This window comes from Oncorhynchus mykiss, chromosome 4 (genome assembly GCF_057628025.1).
Source record: "Oncorhynchus mykiss isolate SJ-2025 chromosome 4, ASM5762802v1, whole genome shotgun sequence".
Classification (NCBI taxonomy): Eukaryota; Metazoa; Chordata; class Actinopteri; order Salmoniformes; family Salmonidae; genus Oncorhynchus; species Oncorhynchus mykiss.
In genome coordinates, this window is record NC_143025.1 from 65,723,971 (window position 1) to 65,750,250 (window position 26,280).

At 41.6% G+C, this 26,280-nt stretch overlaps 1 protein-coding gene across 1 annotated transcript; it reads right to left on the reverse strand.

Moving 5' to 3' along the window:
* Nucleotides 1–682: 682 nt before the first annotated feature.
* Nucleotides 683–26,280, reverse strand: clvs2 (clavesin 2). Its single transcript, XM_021600391.3, has 5 exons — nucleotides 24,163–26,280; nucleotides 23,250–23,424; nucleotides 7,216–7,326; nucleotides 6,706–6,926; nucleotides 683–2,896 (listed from the first exon to the last, which is right to left on the reverse strand). Exons 1-5 carry the CDS (start codon nucleotides 24,549–24,551, stop codon nucleotides 2,803–2,805), a joined length of 990 nt encoding a protein of 329 aa, XP_021456066.3. The 5' UTR covers nucleotides 24,552–26,280; the 3' UTR covers nucleotides 683–2,802.

Here is a 26,280-nt window from a genome sequence, read left to right on the forward strand (position 1 = left end):
ACTACTGCCGTTTATAGATACCACCGCACTGTTAGATACTACTGCACTGTTGGAGCTAGGAACACAAGTGTTTCGCTACACCCGCAATAACCTCTGCTAAATATGTGTATCTGACCAATACAATTGATTTGATTTATAGGCAAGGATGGAAAAATCCTCCTGCTGCGACAATTCCTCATGTTAGCTCTCTACACAGACACCAGCCGCTTGCATTTTGCTGAAACACGGCCTAGAGGTATTCTGGGGGTAATTTTCCACCCGACCAATTACCCTGATCCCACAGCTTTTGATATCTTTCAGAGCTTTTCATGTATTCATCGGCAAATTTGCCAATACACGTGTTTAGTGGAGGTTAGTGGAGGTGCTCTCATTTGAATGCGACCTGCTTACTGAATGCTTTGAAGGTCTCTCAATTACCTGCTGTTATCCTAATGTATCCCGTTCAGTGGTCTGCAACTCATACTTCAACAGCAGAGGTCCGTCTAACAAAAGTGCCCATAAATACAAGGTCAGTTTATCCTTCAGCATAACGTTGGTCTTGACACGGTTTGGCCCACACTCTTATGCCTTACTGCCAAGCTGGAATTGGTGTGAGTCAGGAGTATGGCTTTCCATTATAGGATAGTCATTCGGCGTAAACATAGTGCAAAACAGGTAAATAAGAGAGCAGAGTGATACCAACCTGTGTGTCCATATTTATTGGTTGCTCATGTTTGATTAATTTACATAATTTAATTCAGCAAGTTGTTTTCAAGGACATTTAAACATTAAACACTCTTCCCAACACGTCTGCTTTGAATAATCTGTGATTTGACGAGACCTCTAATTTGAGTTTCTCTCTTATCTGTCCCTACATGTACACTACCGTTCAAAAGTTTGGGGTCACTTAGAAATGTCCTCGTTTTTGAAAGAAAAGCAAATTTATTTTGGCCTGTGCACTATTCAGATCAGTAGTGTACAGTATAGTGTACAGTATATACAATCAAATTGACATGGAAACATGAAACCAAAGGATTAACTCGAAGCAATAACATGCATTCATTTCATGAACAATTATTAACTGTCATAAGAAGTCGTTACTGTACCTTGAAGCCATGGATGAAGTAAAGCATTACACAATAAAGACGTTGTTTTGTCAAAGGGGGGCTTTGGTTGAAATGGCAAGTCTGCATACATGAAAACAGTCGGAAGAATATTACAGATGCTTAACATGTTCAATTCTCAAACGTGTGTTCCAGCCTCAAAACAGCTGCTGCTGTTGTTGCATCATCATCCTGTATTGTAGGATGATCTGAATAGTGCACAGGCCAAACGAGTCATGGATGCCTTCAAATACTGACGAACATCACATAAAAACATGAAATACTTTAAACCTGGGTGAAACACACAGACAGCAGCATCCGATCAATGAGGCTTCGGACAACAATACCATTGTTCAGCTATCGGGTTATTGCAACGCCTCTCACACATCGCTACCTGATGGTCACTACAGACAGACTGGGTGACACTGACAAGCTGTAACGGCGCCCTCCCTTAACCAAAGAAACCAAAGAGGTTCCTGGGTCTGCAGCAGCTGAGAGCATAAGTTCCTCGGTTATCGAGCTGGAGATGATATTGCCTGGACCGTGTGATCACTGGGTATTAGGACTGTCGATCTGTCTGGCCTAGTTCTGGGCAGCCAGGCAGCCACGCCAGAGTGAATCCATGTTAGTGGCATAGCAGGAAGGCAGCACTGTGTCAGGGCTCAGAGGCTCCAGAGCTGAACACTGCCTCGAGGTTCACCGCCATGCAGGGAGAAACAAAGGAGCTAGCAACGGAAGATCACACAGTGGCATAAACTGACTGTACCCCTGCAGACATCACAAAAGCTTGATATCATATGTATACATTATACTGTATCTTAACTTCCAGCATCCTAAAATAAGATATGAGGTATTCTAATAATAATAATATCTATATATTTTAAATAGTGTATCTAAATTGATTTTCAAGTAGGTGTGTGCAGTAGTGGGCAACATCTCCTATGGAAACAGATCGTTTCAAGATAATCCTTGAACAGGAACACATTTTTGGAATCACATGACACAGTGACAACACTGTTACCTCTTCTGAGCTGAACCAATAGCTGATACTAAATCATTTCAAAATATGAGACATTTGTCATGTTTTCATGGTTACTGGCAGTTAACCCACTGATCTCCGGTAGGCCGTCATTGTAAATAAGAATATGTTCTTAACTGACTTGCCTAGTTAAATAAAGGTTAAATGTAAAATAAAAAATAAATAAATAAAAACGTTATTAGAACAAATCCCGAGCTGCACTTGCCGGTTTGGAAATGTTAAATACTGTACCAAAAGCCCCCAGCTTTCAATCCCCTTTAAGCGTGATTTCCCATCAACCTCCTGTGGTACCACTTTTATCACAAAATATTTCACGAGAAGCACATACAGAATATTAACAGCAGTCTTTGCATGTTTTCCTGTCACAATGACTCCCCCATCCTCCTAGTGTTTAGATCGGAAGTGTATTTACAGTTTTGAATTGGCACTTGACAATAACATTTGGACCTCCGCCATTAGCTTCTCTTCCCTTTTTGTTTTTAGAAATATCTCTCAAAATGCCGGCGTTGCTCGTCTTTATGATGCCAGAAGAGGTTCTCCTCATGCTCCGATCTCTTCCCTCGCATCGTTACGTCTCTGTGTTCTTTTTTTGTTGTTGGAGGGAGCATGGGGATTGTCTCCCCTCTGTCTTTCTGTCTGAGGGCGATGTTTCCTGGTCTGCTTGTGTTGTCACGCTGTACGTTAGTCCAGCGAGAGCAGCGGCTGCATGTTCTCCTCCTCGCTCTTCACTTTTTCTGGCCGTTTAAGCACTCCGGGCTCCACCACCGACTGGGACCTGTGGATATGAATAAAAGATGACTGGCATCAGAGAGGCCTGTGTTCATTGAAGCACTATCACTGAGGACTTCTCACCTAGTACAAGGGAGTGGGATGAAAAGGTGCGCTTGCACCAGAGAACCCTTGCATCCTGCAGAGCAGGTAGCACACAAAGGAATCGTACAAGGTCATAGACGATTGGTTTCATAAATGCATCCCAAAATCCCCCCAGCATGAATTGTTTAAGGAGGCCTCGGGTCGCGTGCAATACCCCAAAAACACAAAAACGTACACACACGTGCAAACGAAACATTAAAAATTCTCTTCCCCTAGAAATGTTGTTGTCTTGTATAGTACATGAGCCCGAAAAGGTCATTTAATCACAAAATGTCACCCTCAGACACTGCTCTAACCTATTTCTGATGTATTTCTCCGATAGAAACCTAAGCTGCTTTTGGGAGAACGGGAGCGACCATTCGTCATGCAGACGTCTGGTACACGTTGGTCTCCTGTGTCTGCCGTGACGGATAAACATTCATATGACTGATGAGGATTACTAAGAAAACAACCAGTGCTTCAACAACCAATCACCTGTGGCAACAAAAAAAAACTCCCACAAACAAAAAAAAAGAGATGATTGTACAGTATTTACACAGGGGCTCAAATGGCCTTTGGAATAGTAACTAGTAGGATCCTGTCAGCCTCAGTGAGCTTAACATTTACAAGTTCATAAAGCTACTGCTGCTACCAGGGACCTATGTAATCACTGCAGCAGTGAACAGTGACGTAAAACAGATCTCGGAGTCAGTCCACCACTCACACAGACACATCACAGTCATACAGTTCAGTATGGCTGTGTCATTATGGGGTGGCCATGATACAGCGGCTCATCATTCAGAGCATATGGTTCTCCAACAGTGACTCATAACCAATTTTGACATTTTTTTTAATCAATTAATGGATAAGGCAAATGTTGGCTTGACCTTTGTGGAGCGTATAAATCGCAGCGTAAAGTGGGGAGCTGAAAGCCACTGACTAAAATAAGTCACTTCAGATCATATGGCTGCAGGTAATTTACAGCATTACGTTCGCCATATATCAGGCCCCTGGCCAAGATGCTATGATACACCAATCAAATGCTTCTGTCACAGATACAGGCCAGATCAGGGTAAAAGAGGGCTTAGATAACAATAGGAATAAATACATTATTAAATGCTTTTATGTCCTTCATGAATCAATGAAAATCCCATACAGTACCTTATCTCTCATTGCTTCGACTGCTGCGTCAGTGTATTGTCTTGGTAAGCAGAAATGTCATTCACAGTACATTTCACTGATAAAAATCTGCTGAACCAAAACATTTTTTTTTTACTAAGGATACTGTGCTGTGCATGGGGGAAGTACAAGTTCAGTCAGAGGGTTGTGTGAGGCAGCAGGATTGGAACTGAGCTTATTGCCGAAGGTAAAACTCCATCACTTCTGTTCATGCTCCAAAAGGTAGCTGGCACACTCCATTGAGTGCAGATCAGAGCATCATATTCATCTATTTTGCCTAATGCTCATTTCATGAGCCAGTAAGTGGAGAGAGACAGCCCTGAAGAAACTCACCGAGACAAGGGACTGTCACTAAAGCAAACTAATGTCACCATGCCTAATTTATTATTTCTATAAAACGTACAAAACTATCCGCTATGGAGGATTTCAGAAACTAGACCACTAAATTAAACACTGAGATCGATTTCTCGGAAAAGGTTTCGCATTTTGAATAGTGAATACATATTATAATATCCAAGTATACCATTTCCTATGATTATGTCTAGGAGCTACCCCACTGAATAATGTTGGTGAGAGGCCTTCAGTACACAACACACAAAACAGAATCTTTTTTTGTGCTCTGTGCTCCCGTGTTGTGCAATTTAATGAAGGATTACTCCTACTGTAGAAAATCAATCATGTGTTTTCCATGTATCTTATAGGTCTAGGAATCTCTATTTACGTCCAATTTCTGCCCTATTTCTGTGGTTATTACATGAGCCATATACAGTTGAAGTCGGAGGTTTACATACACCTTAGGCAAATACATTTCACCTCAGTTTTTCACAATACCTGACATTTAATCCCAGTAAAAAATCCCTGTCTTAGGTCAGTTAGGATCACCACTTAATTTTAAGAATGTGAAATGTCAGAATAATAGTAGAGATAATTATTTATTTCAGCTTTTATTTCTTTCATCACGTTCCCAGTGGGTCAGAAGTTTACATACACTCAATTAGTATTTGGTAGCATTGCCTTTAAATTGTTTAAATTGGGTCAAACATTTCGGGTAGCCTTCCACAAGCTTCCCACAATAAGTTGGGTGAATTTTGGCCCATTCCTCCCGGCAGAGCTGGTGGAACTGAGTCAGGTTTGTGGGACTCCTTGCTCGCACACGCTTTTTTAGTTCTGCCCACAAATTTTCTATAGGTATGAGGTCAGGGCTTTGTGATGGCCACTCCAATACCTTGACTTTGTTGTCCTTAAGCCATTTTGCCACAACTTTGGAAGCATGCTTGGGGTCATTGTCCATTTGGAAGACCCATTTGCGACCAAGCTTTAACCTCCTGACTGATGTCTTGAGATGTTGCTTCAATATATCCACATAATTTTCCTTCCTCATGATGCCATTTATTTTGTGAAGTGCACCAGTTCCTCCTGCAGCAAAGCACCCCCACAACATGATGCTGCCACCCTTGTGCTTCATGGTCGGGATGGTGTTCTTCGGCTTGCAAGCCTACCCCTTTTTCCTCCAAACATAACGATGGTCATTATGGCCAAACAGTTCTATTTTTGTTTCATCAGACCAGAGGACATTTTTACAAAAAGTATGATCTTTGTCCCCATGTGCAGTTACAAAGCGTAGTCTGGCTTTTTTATGACGGTTTTGGAGCAGTGGCTTCTTCCATGCTGAGCAGCCTTTCAAGTTATGTCGATATAGGACTCGTTTTACTGTGGATATAGATACTTGTGTACTTGTTTCCTCCAGAATCTTCACAAGGTCCTTTGCTGTTGTTCTGGGATTGATTTGCACTTTTCACACCAAAGTACGTTCATCTCTAGGAGACAGAACGTGTCTCCCTCCTGAGCAGTATGACGACTGCATGGTCCCATGGCGTTTATACTTGCATACTATTTTTTGTACAGATGAACGTGGTATTTTCAGGCATTTGGAAATTGCTCCCAAGGATGAACCAGACTTGTGGAGGTCTACAATTGTTTTTCCGAGGTCTTGGCTGATTTCTTTTGATTTTCCCATGATGTCAAGCAAAGAGGCACTGAGTTTGATGGTAGGCCTTGAAATACATCCACAGGTACACCTCCAATTGACTCAAATTATGTCAATTAGCCTATCAGAAGCTTCTAAAGCCATGATATCATTTTCTGGAATTTTCCAAGCTGTTTAAAGACACAGTCATCTTAGTATATGTTAACTTCTGACCCACGGGAACTGTGATACAGTGAATTATAAGTGAAATAATCTGTCTGTAAACAATTGTTGGACAAATTACTTGTGTCATGCACAAAGTAGATGTCCTAACCGACTTGCCAAAACTTTAGTTTGTTAACAAGAAATTTGTGGAGTGGTTGAAAAACAAGTTTTAATGACTCCAACCTAAGTGTATGTAAACTTCTGACTTCAACTGTACTTTATGATATACCTGGAAGAAAATGCATCAGCTATGACATATCTGACAGAGTAACTTTTTTTCCATTTCTTAGAAGACACCTCTACTTTTATCTCGTATGAAGACATCACATTGACACACGTGAATAACATGAGTCTAGACGGACCTCTTCATGGTTTTAGGAGACAGGTCTTTCTCAAGGTCTTTGACAGACAGGGTGTAGGACTCGGGGCAGTACTCAGTCTCCTCGTCATAGGCGTGGTCCAGAAGGGTGCGGGCCCAGGTGCCCATGTCGTAGGGGGGCATCATCCCACCCAGTTCAGAGGGCAGGATCTCAGGGTGCATGAGCTGGTGAAGGCTGTTCAAGTTATTCCCATGCATGAAGATCTGCAGAGGGATGGACAAAACAACAACACAACATTGACACCGATAGATAAATGAGCATATACAATCTAACAGCATGCAAAAGTCTACAGTATGTTAGAGAGTATAGGTTCACCATTGTGAAAAGCTGACCTGAACACTGTTTATATGAGCACTGCTCTTCAGAAGGCTACCATAAATGATGTTGAACAATACATTCATTGGTTATACTGTACAGCAACACAGTTGACCCGGTGGTCTCTGTCGAAAAGATTTTTCATTATGTTCCCTCAACAACAAACTCTTCTCCTACCCGTTTTCTCGTCTTGTCCTTCAGAAAGGGGCGTATGACGGTGTACAGGGCGTGGATGTACCACGGCTGGTTCACAAAATGGATTCCTCCGAACCTGGCAGGGAAGCTGTCCTGTGGGCAACAAAGAGCACAAATACACTCACTATTCTGCCTGTTGGTATGGCTACTAACTTAATCCTATTTTGCTTTGTTAATTTTATTCTATTCAAATTACAGTATGTCAGAGGAGAGTATGTTTTAATGAGAGTGGAGTTGAACATTGTTATGTAGAATGTAAATTGAACATCATTAAGTGATTTTTCCATTCCCTTTTCCATCATCTTGATGGGTTTTCATGTTGGGTTTATGTTAATGTTGCTCATCGAAAATCACCCAGTCCGTTTATTTTACTAGCTACTGTATACTGAATTAACATTGAATTGTTCAGTGCTGTTGTCTTCTGGGCAATGTTGCATTGCCATGCAGGTTGGAGACTGGCAGCCAGGGAATTTCTCATAGGTTGGACACTATTCTCATAATGGTCTAATCTCTATGTCATAATTTGGACACAGGGAGTATGCTGAGTTTGTATCCTGATATAACAGGGTTGGCTGGCGAGCACCAGAACTGGATCCCTGGGGAAACATTTATGTAAATGAGTAATCTGATGATTTATGGGACTGTCTGTGAGGTGGACACAGGAGGAACACCCAGAGTGCACCATGTAACCTAGTGACACAGCCTGGGGGAAACTCAATAGTCTCACATAACATTTAACGAGTTGGTAATGCCTCAGTTTCATATGTAAGTGTGGTTTCCATCTGTTCTGAAGACTTTACTGAGGTTTAAGACCGGTGTAATGGTGACCTGTATCATTCGAATTAGCTAATGATGGTGTCGCTAGCTTACTGCAGCTCTCCCTCTTAAATCTGTCCGTTATTCATAGATATTCATCAGGCTCGACATTTAAGATCACAGACATGACTGTCATTATGGAGTTTTTCCCTCCCACCCTGTTAATTCTTCATTAACGCAAGCCGTGCTGTACCTTTCTACCGAGCAAGAACGTACACCTCCACTGACTAAGCATGGCAATCAACTCATATCACAATACAGATACAGGGGATACTAATTCTTTCTATCACACTTTCAGACAACAAGTTGAAGTGCCAGAGGGTGTTCTTGCCGTGGGAGATAGCTCTTGCCTCTTGGCTATGCAGATGGATTTTTAGAACGTTTGCAGATAAGCAGATGGCTGTTATTTTTTAAAAACAGGACAGTAATGGCTTCATGTGCACATGTAGTCCTGGAAACCCGAACAGAAGGATCCTTACACCTTAATCCTTTTACACACAGGTACTGTGATCACAGGGACAAGGGTGTTAAGAGTCTATTGTTTGTTCAGGATACTCGTCATCACCTTCAGTGGGGCTAGCATGTGTCTGAGAGAGAAAAGAGTCATGTACTTTGATGGCAAAGATGACAGAACTGAGCTTTAAGGCCGCTTTCCGTCTCAGAAATGGACAGCCTCTGTCGCCATGGTGATGCTGAACAGCTGGGTTAGCGTCCCTTGGCCTGGCTGCAAGGACACTGGGCGGTCCAGAGTCTGGCACCAGCGGAGCCGCTCACAGTTTTCTGGCACAAGATCTGACACCAACGAACAGAGACAGCTGACAGTGGACAGGAAGAGGGCAGAGGTCCGAGTCGCCTCACCCGGCCAAATCTCCCAGGCTGCCACAGCATGTATGTTCCTGAGAGCAGCATCAGCCTGCCTAATATTTGTCCCTCCTGCTTTGTGATCCATCCGACAGCTTTGACTTGGATGCATTATACATGAAACACAAATCAGAATACATGATGGACGCTCTGTCTTCCTCCTCTGGTTGTTGGTAGTGGAAGTGGATTGATCTGTACCCCTAGTGTGATGTCGATAAAGTGAGGAAGGGGGAAGAATAGAAACCACCTCTGCTATCATGTATTTATTTATTCAAACTACAAGATACTTCTGCTGCTGCTTAATTTGGGGAGGACAACCTCCAAAAATGTGAGAGCATGAAGCTCAACTGTGATCATCTGTTCATGTTCCATGCTGTTGGTCTCAGACGTTTGGATGTCATCTGCTTTTTTCAGCTGATCCGTTTCAAGTGACATTAGCCACCTAAGATGGATGTCCGCATACCTGGGAATCTTTTTTTTCACCTTTATTTAACCAGGTAGGCTAGTGGAGAACAAGTTCTCATCTGAAACTGCGACCTGGCCAAGATAAAGCAAAGCAGTTCGACACATACAACAACACAGTTACACATGGAATAAACAAACATACAGTCAAAAATACAGTAGAAAAATCTATATACAGCATGTGCAAATGAGGTAGGAAAAGAAAGGTAAGGCAATAAATAGGTTTTGGGGGTGAAGTAATTACAATATAGCAATTAAACACTGGAATGGTAGGATGTACAGAAGACGAATGTGCAAGTAGAGATACTGGGGTGCAAAGGAGCAAGATAAATAAATAAATACAGTATGGGGATGAGGTAGATTGGATGGGCTAATTACAGATGAGCTGTGTACAGGTGCAGTGATCTGTGAGCTGCTCTGACAGCTGGTGCTTAACTTCTTTGGGACTGGGGGGCAGTATTGGGTAGCTTGGATGAATAAGGTGCCCAGAGTAAACTACCTGCTACTCAGGCCCAGTTGCTAATATATCCATATTATTAGTATATTTGGATAGAAAACACTCTAAAGTTTCTAAAACTGTTTGAATGATGTATGTGAGTATAACAGAACTCATATGGCAGGCAAAAACCTGAGAAAAAATCCAACCAGGAAGTGGGAAATCTGAGGTTTGTAGTTTTTCAAGTCATTGCCTATCGAATATACAGTGTCTATGGGGTCATATTGCACATCCTAAGGCTTCCACTAGATGTCAACAGTCTTTAGAACGTTGTTTGATGCTTCTACTGTGAAGAAGGGGGAATGAGAGCTGATTGAGTCAGGGGTCTGGCAGTGTGCCATGAGCTGATCACGCGCGCTCACGTTAGAGTTAGCTGCATTCCATTGCATTTCTACAGACAAAGGAATTTTCCGGTTGAAACATTATTGAAGATTATTTATAAAAACATCCTAAAGATTGATTCTATACTTTGTTTGACATGTTTCTACGAACTGTAATATGACTTTTCGTCTGAACTTTCGCCTGGACTTGCCCGCGCCTCGTGAGTTTGGATTGTGTACTAAACAAAAAGGAGGTATTTGGACATAAATAATAGAATTTATCGAACAAAACAAACATTTATTGTGGAACTGGGATTCCTGGGAGTGCATTATGATGAAGATCATCAAAGGTAAGTGAATATTTATAATGCAATTTCTGACCTCTGTTGACTCCACAACATGGCGGTATCTGTTTGGCTTGTTTTGATGTCTGAGCGCTGTACTCAGATTATTGCATGGTGTGCTTTTTCCGTAAAGTTTTTTTGAAATCTGACACAGCGGTTGCATTAAGGAGAAGTGGATCTAAAATTCCATGCATAACAGTTGTATCTTTTATCAATGTTTCTGTAAATTGATGTGGCTCTCTGCAAAATCACTGGATGTTTTGGAACTACTGAACATAACGAGCCAATGTAAACTGTGATTTTTGGATATAAATATGAACTTTATCAAACAAAACATACATGTATTGTGTAACATGAAGTCCTATGAGTGTCATCTGATGAAGATCATCAAAGGTTAGTGATTAATTTTATCTCTATTTCTGTTTTTTGTGACTCCTCTCTTTGGCTGGAAAAATGGCTGTGTTTTTCTGTGACTAGGTACTGACCTAACATAATCGTTTGGTGTGCTTTCGTCATAAAGCCTTTTTTAAATCGGACACTGTGGTTGGATTTACAACAGGTTTATCTTTACAGTGGTGTAAAGTACTTGTACGTTTGAGGAATTTTAATTATGGGATTTCTGTTGTTTTGAATTTCGCGCCCTGTAATTTCACTGGCTGTTGGCGAGGCATATCCCAGAGAGGTTAAAGCTAGGGAGGGAGGTAAGAGTCTCCAGCTTCAGAGATTTTTGCAGTTCGTTCCAGTCATTGGCAGCAGAGAATTGGAAAGAGAGGCGGCCAAAGGAGGAATTGGCTTTGAGGGTGACCAGTGAGATATACCTGCTGGAGTGCGTGCTACAGGTGGGTGCTGCTATCGTGACCAGTGAGCTGAGATAAGGCGGGACTTTGCCTATCAGAGACTTGTAGATGACCTGGACCTGGCGACGAGTATGAAGCGATGGCCAGCCAACGAGAGCGTACAGGTCACAGTGGTGGGTAATATATGGGGCTTTGGTGACAAAATGGATGGCACTGTGATAAACTGCATCCAATTTGTTGAGTAGAGTGTTGGAGGCTATTTTATAGATGACATCGCCAAAGTCGAAAATCGGTAGGACGGTCAGTTTTACGAGTGTATGTTTGGCTGCATGAGTGAAGGATGCTTTGTTGCGAAATAGGAAGTTGATTCTAGATTTAATTTTGGATTGGAGATGCTTAATGTGAGTCTGGAAGGAGAGTTTACTGTCTTGCCAGACACCTAGTTATTTGTAATTGTCCACATATTCTAGGTCAGAACAGTCCAGAGTAGTGATGCTGGACGGGCGGGCAGGTGCGGGCAGTGATCGGTTGAAGAGCATGCACTTAGTTCTTCTTGCATTTAAGAGCAGTTGGAGGCCACGGAATAAGAGTTGTATGGCATTGAAACTCGTCTGGAGGTTAGTTAACACAGTGTCCAAGGAAGGGCCAGAGGTATACAGAATGGTGTAGTCTGCGTAGAGGTGAATCAGAGAATCACCAGCAGTGAGAGCGACATCATTGATGTATACAGAGAAGAGAGTCGGCCCGAGACTTTAACCCTGTGGCACCCCATAGAGACTGCAAGAGGTCCGGACAACAGGCCCTCCGATTTGACAACCTGAACTCTATCAGAGAAGTAGTTGGTGAACCAGGCGAGGCAATCATTTGAAAAACCAAGGCTGTTGAGTCTGCCAATAACAATGTGGTGATTGACCGAGTCGAAAGCCTTGGCCAGGTCGATGAATACGGCTGCTGTCATGCCCTGACCATAGAAAGCCCTCGGTTCTCTATGGTGTTTAGGTCAGAGCGTGACAAGGGGGATGTTCTAGTCATTGATTTTCTATGTGGCTGGGTTGTATGGTTCCCAAATAGAGGCAGCTGGTAATCGTTGCCTCTAATTGGGGATTATATTTAGGAAGCCCTTTCTCCCACCTGCTTTGTGGGATATTGTTTTGTGTAGGTGCATGTAGCGCTACGTTACTTCACGGGCGTTGGTTGTTTATTGTTTTGTTTAAAGTTTCACTAAATAAAATATGTGGAACTCTAATCACGCGGCACCTTGGTCCGTCTCTCATAACAACTGTGACAGCTGCACAGCAATGTCTCTTATCGATGGCGGTTATGATATCGTTTAGGACCTTGAGTGTGGCTGAGGTGCACCCATCACCAGCTCTGAAACCAGATTGCATAGCGGAAAAGGTACGGTGGGATTCGAAGTGGTCGGTAATTTGTTTGTTGACTTGGCTTTCGAAGACCTTAGAAAGGTAGGGTAGGATAGATATAGGTCTGTAGCAATCTAATTGGCATAATAAAAAAACATCCCCTAAACATCCATCAGTTTAAGCTAGAGATATCTGCATTGGATGCGTCTCAATCCACCACATCTGCCGACGTCGCACTTCCGCATCTGCGGTGAAAGGTGACAGAGCTAGAGAGGTGTTTGTCAGACTATGAGACATCCCGAAAATCGGTCTTCTCACAAGATTGTCTGTAGCATCCTAACAGTTAGGCCTACAAAACTATTATGGCCCCTCGAAGAAAGATGAGACTCTCCCAAACACGATGGTATTCTCCGTTTTGCTCTATGACCACCACAAGCTTCTGGAGAATTGGCTGAAGTCGGTACAGGCAATCTGCCAACTTCTGTCTGTAGCACCCAAACAGGGCTGCAAACTAATATGACCCCTCTGTGGAAAGGTGAGACTCTCACAAACATGTACAGTACCAGTCGAAAGTTCGGACACACCTACTCATTCAAGGGTTTTTCTTTATTTTTACTATTTTCTACATTGTAGAATAATAGTGAAGACATCAAAACTACGAAATAACACATATGGAATCAAGTAGTAACCAAAAAAGTGTTAAACAAATCAAAATAAACAAAACAAAATATATATTACACTTGAGATTCTTCAAAGTAGACACCCTTTGCCTTGATGACAGCTTTGCATACTCTTGGCATTCTCTCAACCAGCTTCATAAAGTAGTCACCAGGAATTAATTTCAATTAACAGGTGTGCCTTTTTAAAAGTTTCAATTGAGGAACTTATTTTCTTCCTTAATGAGCCAATCAGTTGTGTTGTGACAAGGTATACGGAAAATGTCAAGAACTCTGAAAGTTTCTTCAAAAACCATCAAGGGCAATGATGAAACTGGCTTTCATGAGGACTACCACAGAAAGGATAAGTTCTTTACCAGCCTCAGAAATTGTTTTCCATGAAAACATACACGAATTGGGTTGCAAAATGAATAGGAAATATAGTCAAGACGTTGACAAGGTTAGAAATAATTACTTTTAATTGAAATAATAATTGTGTCTTTGCTTTCTTCAAATAATCCTCCATTTGCAGCAATTACAGCCTTGTAGACCTTTGGCATTCTAGTTGTCAATTTGTTGAGGTAATCTGAAGAGATTTCGCCCCATGCTTCCTGAAGCACCTCCCACAAGCTGGATTGACTTGATGGGCACTTCTTACGTACCATACGGTCAAGCTGCTCCCACAACAGCTCAATAGTGTTGAGATCTAGTGACTGTGCTGGCCACTCCATTATAGACAGCATACCAGCTGACTGCTTATTCCCTAAATAGTTCTTGCCTAGTTTGGAGCTGTGCTTTGGGTCATTGTCCTGTTGTAGGAGGAAATTGGCTCCAATTAAGCGCCGTCCACAGGGTATGGCATAGCATTGCAAAATGGAGTGATAGCCTTCCTTCTTCAAGATCCCTTTTACCCTGTACAAATCTCCCACTTCACCACCACCAAAGCAACCCCCGACCATCACATCGCCTTCACCATGCTTGACAGATGGCATCAAGCACTCCTCCAGCATCTTTTAATTTCTTCTGCAGATTGTTCTCCTTTATGATTCGAACACGTCAAACTTAGATTTGTCTGTTACACTTATTACACTTATTTCCAATCTTTGCCCATCTTAATCTTTTCTTTATATTGGCCAGTCTGAGATATGGCTTTTTCTTTGCAACTCTGCCAAGAAGGCCAGCATCCCGGAGTCGCCTCTTCATTGTTGACGTTGAGACTGTTTTTTTGCGGGTACTACAGTGCCTTGCGAAAGTATTCGGCCCCCTTGAACTTTGCGACCTTTTGCCACATTTCAGGCTTCAAACATAAAGATATAAAACTGTATTTTTTTGTGAAGAATCAACAACAAGTGGGACACAATCATGAAATGGAACGACATTTATTGGATATTTCAAACTTTTTTAACAAATCAAAAACTGAAAAATTGGGCGTGCAAAATTATTCAGCCCCTTTACTTTCAGTGCAGCAAACTCTCTCCAGAAGTTCAGTGAGGATCTCTGAATGATCCAATGTTGACCTAAATGACTAATGATGATAAAATACAATCCACCTGTGTGTAATCAAGTCTCCGTATAAATGCACCTGCACTGTGATAGTCTCAGAGGTCCGTTAAAAGCGCAGAGAGCATCATGAAGAACAAGGAACACACCAGGCAGGTCCGAGATACTGTTGTGAAGAAGTTTAAAGCCGGATTTGGATACAAAAAGATTTCCCAAGTTTTAAACATTCCAAGGAGCACTGTGCAAGCGATAATATTGAAATGGAAGGAGTATCAGACCACTGCAAATCTACCAAGACCTGGCCGTCCCTCTAAACTTTCAGCTCATACAAGGAGAATACTGATCAGAGATGCAGCCAAGAGGCCCATGATCACTCTGGATGAACTGCAGAGATCTACAGCTGAGGTGGGGAGACTCTGTCCATAGGACAACAATCAGTCGTATATTGCACAAATCTGGCCTTTATGGAAGAGTGGCAAGAAGAAAGCCATTTCTTAAAGATATCCATAAAAAGTGTTGTTTAAAGTTTGCCACAAGCCACCTGGGAGACACACCAAACATGTGGAAGAAGGTGCTCTGGTCAGATGAAACAAAAATTGAACTTTTTGGCAACAATGCAAAACGTTATGTTTGACGTAAAAGCAACACAGCTGAACACACCATCCCCACTGTCAAACATGGTGGTGGCAGCATCATGGTTTGGGCCTGCTTTTCTTCAGCAGGGACAGGGAAGATGGTTAAAATTGATGGGAAGATGGATGGAGCCAAATACAGGACCATTCTGGAAGAAAACCTGATGGAGTCTGCAAAGGACCTGAGACTGGGACGGAGATTTGTCTTCCAACAAGACAATGATCCAAAACATAAAGCAAAATCTACAATGGAATGGTTCAAAAATAAACATATCCAGGTGTTAGAATGGCCAAGTCAAAGTCCAGACCTGAATCCAATTGAGAATCTGTGGAAAGAACTGAAAACTGCTGTTCACAAATGCTCTCCATCCAACCTCACTGAGCTCGAGCTGTTTTGCAAGGAGGAATGGGAAAAAATGTCAGTCTCTCGATGTGCAAAACTGATAGAGACATACCCCAAGCGACTTACAGCTGTAATCGCAGCAAAAGGTGGCGCTACAAAGTATTAACTTAAGGGGGCTGAATAATTTTGCACGCCCAATTTTTCAGTTTTTGATTTGTTAAAAAAGTTTGAAATATCCAATAAATGTCGTTCCACTTCATGATTGTGTCCCACTTGTTGTTGATTCTTCACAAAAAATACAGTTTTATATCTTTATGTTTGAAGCCTGAAATGTGGCAAAAGGTCGCAAAGTTCAAGGGGGCCGAATACTTTCGCAAGGCACTGTATTTATTGAAGCTGCCAGTTGAGGACTTGTGAGGCGTCTGTTTCTCAAACTAGACACTCTAATGTACGTGTCCTCTTGCTCAGTTGAGCAACTCCTCTTTCTATCCTGGTTAGAGCCAGTTTGCGCTGTTCTGTGAAGGGAGTAGTATACAGCATTGTACAAGATCTTTGGTTTCTAGACAATTTCTTGCATGGAATAGCCTTCATTTCTCAGAACAAGAATAGACTGACGAGTCTCAGAAGAAAGGTCTTTGTTTCTGAACATTTTGAGCCTGTAATTGAACCCACAAATACTGATGCTCCAGATACTCAACTATTCCAAAGAAGGCCAGTTTTATTGCTTTTTTAAACAACAGTTTTCAGCTGTGCTAACATAATTGCAAAAGTGTTTTCTAATGATCAATTAGCCTTTTAAAACTTGAATTAGCTAACACAACATGCTATTGGAACACAGGAGTGATGGTTGCTGATAATGGGCCTCTGTACGCCTATGTAGATATTACATTTTAAAAAACCAATAGTCATTTACAACTTTAACCATATCTACACTGTATTTCTGATCAATTTGGTGTTATTTTAATGGACAGAAACAAGAACATTTCTATGTGACCCCAAACTTTTGAACGGTAGTGTATATTTAACACTTCTTTGGTTACTACATGATTCCATATGTGTTATTTCATATCTGTTGTTCCATGTAGTGAATCTGTTATTCAATGCGATTGTATGGGCTAATTGCAGTAAGGTCCAAAATATTTTTTTTATCAAATACATTTTTTTGTTATTTTTTTTATACTTCAAGGGGTCTTAAAATTCTTAATCAAATAGCTAAATGATCCTTGGTATGACTTTCTTAAAACAATTCATTATTGATTAGTAGAAACATCTTCCCCTGGTTCAGACAGGGCTTAGACTCCTATAGGTTAAAACTTGAATCTGATGAGCTAAAAAGGCAGATGACATCCAAACATCATCTGAGGCCAGCAGTGAGGAACATGAACAGATGGATATTGGCGTACATGGGCCATTTTGCATGGCTCCAAAGCTCTTTTATCACAAGATCATTTAAATTGATTTATTAGCTTATTAGCTTATGTTTGGACATATTAGTTAATAGACACATGTCATTGCTTTGATCTCTTGGTGGCTGTGATGTCACAGCTTAGCCTCCTGATGTCCTTTTGTTGGATATCTAGAATTTTCCTGATGTTACATCGCAGATTTTCCCAAGCAACTAAAGCTAGAGACTAGAGCTGAGGTTCAAGGGGAGTCCATCTAACCAGGCATCGATTGTTGATGGGACATTCCCTTGCATTGCAAAGAGCCATTTATGGCAATAGAAGCCTATAAAGCCAAGCTGTCAAACTCATCAGTGAACACTGACGAACACATACTGGCAACATCCCAGAATGAGGAGCTTACAAACTGTGTTGTTCCACAAGGAGTCAACGGTATACACTGATGACATGTTATTTGTCTACCAAAACATGCTGATAATCCGATTACAACAGTGACTATCATTTGATCTTGGCAGAGCCCCACCTGTTTTGAGCCCCCCCAAAAAACAAGATTTACATGCTAAAAACGCCACTGATAGCCTATAATATGTAAGTAAATATTATTTGATTTTTCAATCTGGGCTTCTTCCACTAGTGTCGATGTTGAACATTATGGCATGCGGCTCTCATGTCTCCCCGTTCTTTTTTTAGAAGCTGATGAGCCCATCTTTTCCTGGCTTGACGAGCTCTCTAAATTCTGCTCTGCTCCTGTCAGGAGTCATTGATAAAGGATGAGTGAACTCATCCTGCGGTGAAAATGAAAAAATAATACGTACATATAGCAGAGCCCTTTTTAAAAAGGAAACGTAGCCTGAAGTGAAGATGCTACTTTGTTATCTCTTCACTGGAATCAGGCCTCTTCGTGTGCACTAGTTTAAAAGCAGATTACAGTAAGCAGCAGCATTATCCTCTGGGAAGGCTTTTGATTGAGAGCCACATTAAGTACATTTAAAATGACAACACCATTGCACATTCTCTGTTTTCTTTGAAGAGATACACCCTGGAATTAACACATTCAGCCGTGGTAATTAGAGAGGAGAAAGGAGAGACAGAAGAGAGACACAGTCAAAAACGATAGGTCACGTCAATAACAGGAGACACTTTATCTTCACAAGCCAGATACGGCCTGCTTTACTTAGCAGTGCGAGTGAGGGGTGAAGCTCCACTCATTGGATCGTCCAATCCTGTTGCAGACCAGACCAGCACAGTTCTGCTGCAGGAGAAACAACAACACAACTCCAGAGTGAATCGGAATCTGAGGCAAGCAGACTAACAATTTGTTTTCCTCTGCCTTGGTCCCAGGTATGTCTGCTGCTGTTTCCTCAGCCAGCCGAGAGTCTCCTGGATGGGGCTGTGGGATAGGAGCCAGTGGAGCTGAACATCCAGATGGGAGATTCACAGTCAGACAGCCAGATGGAGGGAGTACTTTGTTTGGACTTGTTACAAGTGTGTAATGCACTGTTGATCACAGCATTGAATAATCCCTGACCTCTCATGAGGAAAGGTTCTCTTCTTCTGAATCACACTAAATGTGTTAACGGAGCAAATCTGTGAATATTATACAGACTTCTTGCCCTCGATAAAAGTCCAGACTTGACTGAGGGAGGGTAAAATCCATTTTTCACAGATTTTGGGGATACTTTGACTGTGGGGATAAACACATTGGAAAAGGCTCTAGTTCATGACTGGATTCATACGACATAAATACAATAGAGCAAGATCCCCACGTTATCGACAAGCTTGGAGAACCATGTCGAGCGGTGTACTGCTTTCAACTCATCCATCCTGTGGGTGGGCCTAATAAAACATGCAATCGATGGGATACAGTACATCAGAGCTCAATGAGGTATTCATAGAATGGCATTAGGATCCGGTCAGTGTTCTTCTTTCTGCTGGCCTTTTCACCACTTCAGTAGAAAAGGACGGACACTTTGTGTTAACCCCTTCAAAGCTCAGTGGGTATTTTATCGATCTGTAATGACATTACTGCCCATGGATGAATCAAACCTTCATAGCTCCCATCCAAACAATACAGAAACACTGAGTTGGCTAAAGGATACTGACCAATACAAAAACGTGTCTTCTTTCTTTTTCTGGGTGGATTGTAAGAAACCTTTGTCTAGGAAAATGTTTTTCTCCCTGCAGTACTACCTACACATAATGTGCACACTAGCTACAGTATGTAGAAGAGAGACTCTGACTGGTACAGCTAAGAGATATGCAGTCCGAGGGATATGGATGTTAGATAACAAGGGGAGAAGACACATACAGAGATAACATATTGTTATAAATCAAACAAGTCTCAAGGGCATTCAAAGATCAGGCAAAGCCCAAGTTAAATCCCAGCAACAACAAAGCAAAAACTCGAATAAACCGTGTGGTCAAAATAGTCCATCAAATTATCCAGCACTTTCATTCTCAAGCATAAAGCCATAAAACCTATTTATACTACATCACTTCACAAAAGTACTTTGCTAATCCCAAGCCTCAGACAGAACAGCATATAATGTCGGGCATCAATGCACAAAACAGCCTTGTCTGCTGCTACTGAAACAAGTCTATTAGCCATATGCAGGAAAAAAAACACATTTGTGAAATTCATCTTTCTACGTATTAGAAAGAAATGTCAGTGCGGTATGAATACTTTATAGAGTGTTAATAAACTGAGCTCTGAAGAAAGCTCCAAGCATGAACCTCTCGCAGTTCCAATTATTTCACTGACAATGTCCTACTATCATTATTAAAAGTAATGAGAATTTGGCCACATTAAATCTTGTTGCACAAGAGCTTTTGAAAAATGTGTTGCCCTCACGTATAATTAAAACTGATGGATTGAGCCTGGCTAAATGGTTATAAGCTGTCACCTTTTAAGATGTGAATTAGCACCATTGCACCATGTTACATAATTATGGAGAAACAGGCCAAATCGACAGAGGGACTGACTACAGCCCTACATCTGCAGAATTAGGTTAAAGGCTCAGTGCAGTCAAAAACTTGATTTCCCTGTGTGTTATATATATTTGCACACTATGCGGTTTGAATAATACTGTGAAATTGTGAAAATGATGATGTCATTTTAGTGTAAGAGCTGTTTGAAAAGAATGCCTGAAATGACAACCTGTTTTGGTGGGATTGAGTTTTGGCCTAACGTGACATCACCAGGTGGTAAATTAGTTAATTGACCAACCAGAAAGACGGTTCCAATCCTCTCTGCCAATAACAGCTAGTTTTTCATTTTCCCCTCCACACTCCCAGACAGAAATTGCTATTTGCTAAAAAGCTATTTTTTTTCCTTCTTTTTAACCATTTTAATTGAACTCAATCACACTAAGTTACTTAATTGTTACCCAGATATGATTTGATATTGAGATATATAAAAATAAAAAAACAGCTGCATTGAACCTTTAATGTAAACAGGTTGAAAAATAGATTATCCCCCACTCTGTCTAAAACCCACAGAAACAATGTACACATCATCACCCACACCGAGGGAGAATGGCAGAAGTGTTTTTCTCTCATCTAGCAGCACAACCCATCTGGAGAGTACATAGCATGGCGGATGGATAGGTTGCCACGGAAACTCAGTGTGGGGTGGGATGGGGAGGACTGGTCTGTTGTGATTGGCTGCTGAACACAAGTTATTTCTCTAGACTGATAGGGACAAAAGGCATCGGTAAGACAGAGAGAGAGGGAGCAAAAGGAAACATCAGAGGCTCTGAGATAACAAAGTATAGCTTGGGGAAACCAAGGCCAGCATGATGTGTTCTACTCATTCCAAGCATTTTTTTTTCTTGGAATTGATTTGCCAAGAATATCTGCGCTCTGAACAAGTATTCATTTCTTTCGCCTCTTTTGCCAATACGCAATGAAATCTCTACTGGAGTTTGTGCTCTCTGTATTAGCCATTCCAACAACAATAGATGTGACTGTCAGTTTCGGGAATAAGGAACTCAATTACCACACAGTTGAAATATCCTTATGGGCTATCTTCACATTTTCTTTGAATTTCCATTTTTCTGTTCAGCCTCAGAATATTCCAAAGTCTCTGTAAAAAAAACTGCCAGCAGAGTGTTGTTATTGTTGCCAGTAGTAATGTTAAACGGTTTTCATTGTTGTCAGTAGTATTGAAATTCTTCATGGTATTCTGAACACACCACCCAAGTGCAATAACAAATGTACTGGCAGGAAATGATAAACAACCTGAACCAAGATCCTGAAGATCACACATGTACGCACACACGCAGGCAAATACACACACATAGCAACACACACACACACACACACACACACACACACACACACACTGGTGGGCAGCGAACAGTGAGCTGCACCTGGTACAAGTACCAATGATATGTAAGATGGATAGATCATCAGCTACTACATGTCCTTCACAACATAATATAAAAAAAAAACATCTTGACATGTCTTGGTATTTTCAAAAATCAATAACCATACAGGCAACGAGTGTTAACCTCAGCTGAGGGTGAAACCCTTATGTTGAAAGTGCTTCTGCCCTTAATGACAGGCATAGTGACACATGAGGTGTGCTGGCACACACATGAGACCCTTAATGTCATTACAAAACCCACCAGGGGGCCGCAACACCCAGAGATAGTCGCAGTGCTCAGTGTCAAGTGGGCTCACAGATAGGATGTCACCACTATTGATTACAATAAGAGAAGCTTTTCTCTCTGGCGTTAGCATTATGAGGAGAGGGGTCACATGGTGTCTGAGGTGGAAAATCCATAGTGGTATACCATACCATGTAATAATATCCTATATACCTTATGAAGTACCTACTATTGTAGAGCTGATGAACATATATGAATGACTGTAGATAAAGTATAAACTCGATCGAATGGAAACAGATTCAGTTGGGGCTTTTCAGTCTCCGACTGAGGAAAATGTGGCTGATTCCATTAGTTATACAATGTTTCTGTGTGTTTTCTTTTGTTTCCCATTCAAGTGTGTTCCCACATGATTTGGTAGCGGGCACATTGGGAGACTGAGATACTAATAGCAGTGATCAATTATTCACAGTCTATTCTGTGTCTGGAGAAGCAACGGAATGTGCAACGGCCTCGTCATGGTCCTCCGTTGATATTCAGTCAACAAACCTCTCTGATGGTAACTGCCTATGCTCTACATGGTACATTATACACAGCTGCACGGTTAGCCTATCTAAACTTGTCATACACTGGAATTTGAATAATGGGTTACAAGAGGAATTGGCTGACATTCACAAGGACGTTCAGAAAAAATGTCTGTATGCATGTTGTTATTAGGCTATAGGCTTAGGCTACACATCATATTTATATTTTAGTTGGCCAGCTACCAAAGATGCACTTGGCCAGAGATATTGTATGTTTTTATCTTCCATTAGAAGTGATTGAACAGGGTCAAAGGAATGCTGTCTCTATCACAGGCCTACACTGCCGGCAATCAAAATATGAATATCATTATTTACTTCTTATGGAAGTCTTTGATTGTAATGTCGTTTCTGAGAGTACAGAAGAGTGATTATCGAGTGAAAGTGCTTTTACATTTAAACAGTTTGTCACATAACCAAGAGATTGATAAGATAGTTGATCCGAAACAGTTTCTCATGAAGATTTCGAGATGTTTTCGACCTTCTCCAGTAGGTATGCAGGACCATGTGTGGTAAGCGGGTTGAAATAGAGCCTGTCTCTAATGCTCAACGCATATAAACTTGCAACAGTAGTGCTATACTTCCGTAAGAACAACGGAGATCTGCACTTAAAAAATGCAGCACCTGACAAGTGTCTGCTGTATTCAAAATCCCAGGAGGACAAGATCCCTGTGGCAGGCTTGACTAAGATGATTAAATGTAGCAAACCCCATGTGAATTAGGAGTGATCTGGGTAATCTCAGTAAATGGGAGACAAGTGTCAAAAGTAGCTAAGAACTTCATCTGAGTGATGTGGAGCCCAGCAATGAGAAAGGTTCGAGAAATGTTGAGACTTACCTGTAGACCTTCTATGGCCAGTCTCAGCATACTCGGTGTTAGTTTGGAGGCTTGCTTGAATGTGAAGTTGCTCCAGTCGATGATCAGGACAAATCCATTCACCTGTAGCTCTGGGTCTTCTATCATGGACTCCAGCGACAACAGGATAGCTCGAAGTATGTCCACAAATGTATACCTATAGATGTGAGAAAAAGCATTAGAGGAGTAGCCTAAATTACAAAAATAAGACAATGTAGTGATTAAGTGATTATTGTGTAATTATTACGTAATAACAAATGTACCAAATAATCTTAGTACTGTAATTCCAGTTAAAATGAAATGTAACCAGCATACCCTTGTTTGGCATTATATACAGAAAGTGACTCTCCCATTTTCATTCAGGAGAGTAATACAAAGAATCAGATTGGAGAGACAATTTGACTTGTGTGAGTGCTGTTATTGATTAAGTTAATGGCCATTCCTGATGGCATTTAGCTTGTTCATCACATCCTGCTATTGCATGAGGTCTGAAAAGGCTGTTTTAAATGACTCATGTAATTGTCATTGTGACTATGGAGATCACATGAGTGGGCCCCTAAAGTCAAATCTCTGCAATATAGTAATTTGACTGTATCTGATTTAGTCCTTAAATTCAACATTCACTAGTGGGGTGATGATAGCATTTCTACTGGCCTGTGCAGCCTAAAGTTTTCTAATTTCCTGGCCTACATCCATGATACTGACAGGGATTGCCTTTGGGTTCATAGTTCAGTTTGTGGGGATTATGTTTCGATTATGTTCATAAGACTAGGCTCTAACAAATCCAATAACACAGATTTGTGAAAAATAAATAGAGGGTCGACAGCAAGCAAACTGTCAAGTGGTGTTAGAGTAGTTCTGAATAGACAGCTCCCTAATATCAGACGGACATTACCTGCTCTGGTCCCAGTTAGCAGCGAAGAGAATCAGTATTTTCCTGCCATATCTGTCCAAGTTGGTCAACACCCCCGGAAATCCGTCTTTGAGAGCTTGCTTGATGCCTGGATCGGTTGCTATGAGGTTTTTGAACATATCCAGATTTTGCTGACGATACTCAAAATACTGGGCCAAGAGGCGGAACGCCTCGAAATGGTTAAATTTCCGAGCTCGGAGAAAGCGTAGGATGAAAGCATCGTCTGTCCTAAGAAAGCCAATGTCTGGGCGCGTGATAATCATGTCCCTCACCTCCTGAATGTCCTGATGTGCAGTGTCGGGGTTCTCCTTTAACTCCACCTTGGCTTTCTCCAGTGTTTCTGGGGACAAACCGGATTGTAAGTGAGTCATCGTTCTTGCTTCAACGTCCACGGCCAATTTTGAATGGTAGGTAAAAATGTTACCGTAGATAGAGCCAAAAAGTCGCCAACAATGAATGCGTCACGTACAGGTCTATTGGACCTTCTCAACCAGGACCCTAAAATCAAAGCCTGACTTCAGATATCGTCCTGCTTCCCTGAGTATGATGGAAGGTGCTAGCAACATTGACTGTGTTCACTTTTTGGACAGCTCCATTTGGTTTCCACCTGTACCGTACATTTGACTTCTGTTTCCAAGTTTATTTTCATACGTCGACATTTGTAGCTCTCAATTCAGTCACAACACTGGCTGTGGCTGACTTCCCAAATAGGTCTAAATATGTTGCTGGCTATGTTGAAAGCCTAAGCACACAATTGTAAGACAGCCATTATCGTCCATCCCCACCCAAAATGCCATTAATACAATTACCATAAAAGCGTTACACTATCCAAGCGGGCAGGCAATGCGGCACCCTGCAGCAACTCTTGTCATAACTCTCCTTACCGAAAGCATTTAAATTCAAAATCAGAGAGATGCTGTCACCGACTGCTAGAAATTACAGTCGAAGAATCAAGGCGACATATTCCGTCGACATCCTCACTCCATCCAACCTGCAGTCTATTTCCATTCTGTGTGTTTGGTACCAAAATTGTTTGGATGTGGGACCAACTTCATGTCCCGTTGTTCTGAGCGCCGTGCTGCTCCGGTTCTGTGGTGGAGGCTTTACGTCAAGTGCTACTGTTGCCGTTTAGTTGCTGTTGAAAGTGACTAAAACCATCGCTCCGGTGATACAGTCAGTCTGACCGTCATCACATGGTGGAGGGGGGAGAATCACCCACTCTCCTCTCTCTATTCATCGCACCCAAACACCTACTCACTGGCTGCTACCAGACCGCATATGGGCTCCTCACTCTGATTTTACATCCGAATTTATGCTGATTTCTACTCTATCCTCGTCTCAATCTGTCTCTCATAATTTTGTGTGGCGTGCATTATTCATTTTATTTCAGGCTGTTCTGGTGCTGTCGCTTATGAAATACATTTTTGAAACGACCGCCAACCTATGCAGTCCCATCATGTTGATGCCATTTAGCATTTGCATTGGGGGACCAAATCTGCATGAGGCTATACATTTTCATATGGCTATGGCCTACAATTAGAACGGAAAAATAAGTGTCCTTATGACTTATTGGTTAATTGTCTTTCTCTTTACATGTTCCCTCAACTAACGCGAATTCAACGTGAAATCAACGAAAAGTCGGGTGAAAAAAATATACAAAACTCTTACATTGATTACTTTTCCCCAGGTTGTTTCATTATTGTTACACTTCGCATCAAAATGCGTACAATGTTGCTACAAATAGACGACACAATTGGTTTGATAGATATATTTAACTGATTGCAGGAACATCCCGACATGGCCTTTGTTTCAATAAGGCAAATTCATTGTCTTGTGGTGCCCGCTGAACTGAATACACCAACCTGTCCGGTCCAACATTTGTTGCGTTTGTTGCTCTCTCCCCCTGGACAAAAAAAATGTATCACAAGATGTGCTACACGGTTGCCCACATTCTGCCAAGCTCTGAGAGCGAAAATCAACGGTGAACACTGAAGAGGAAGACTTTGACATGCGCACAGTTGCACGCACGCACGCACACACACACACACACACACACACACAGGGACCCCGTGGCTTAGTTGACAGAGGTCCAATGTGATT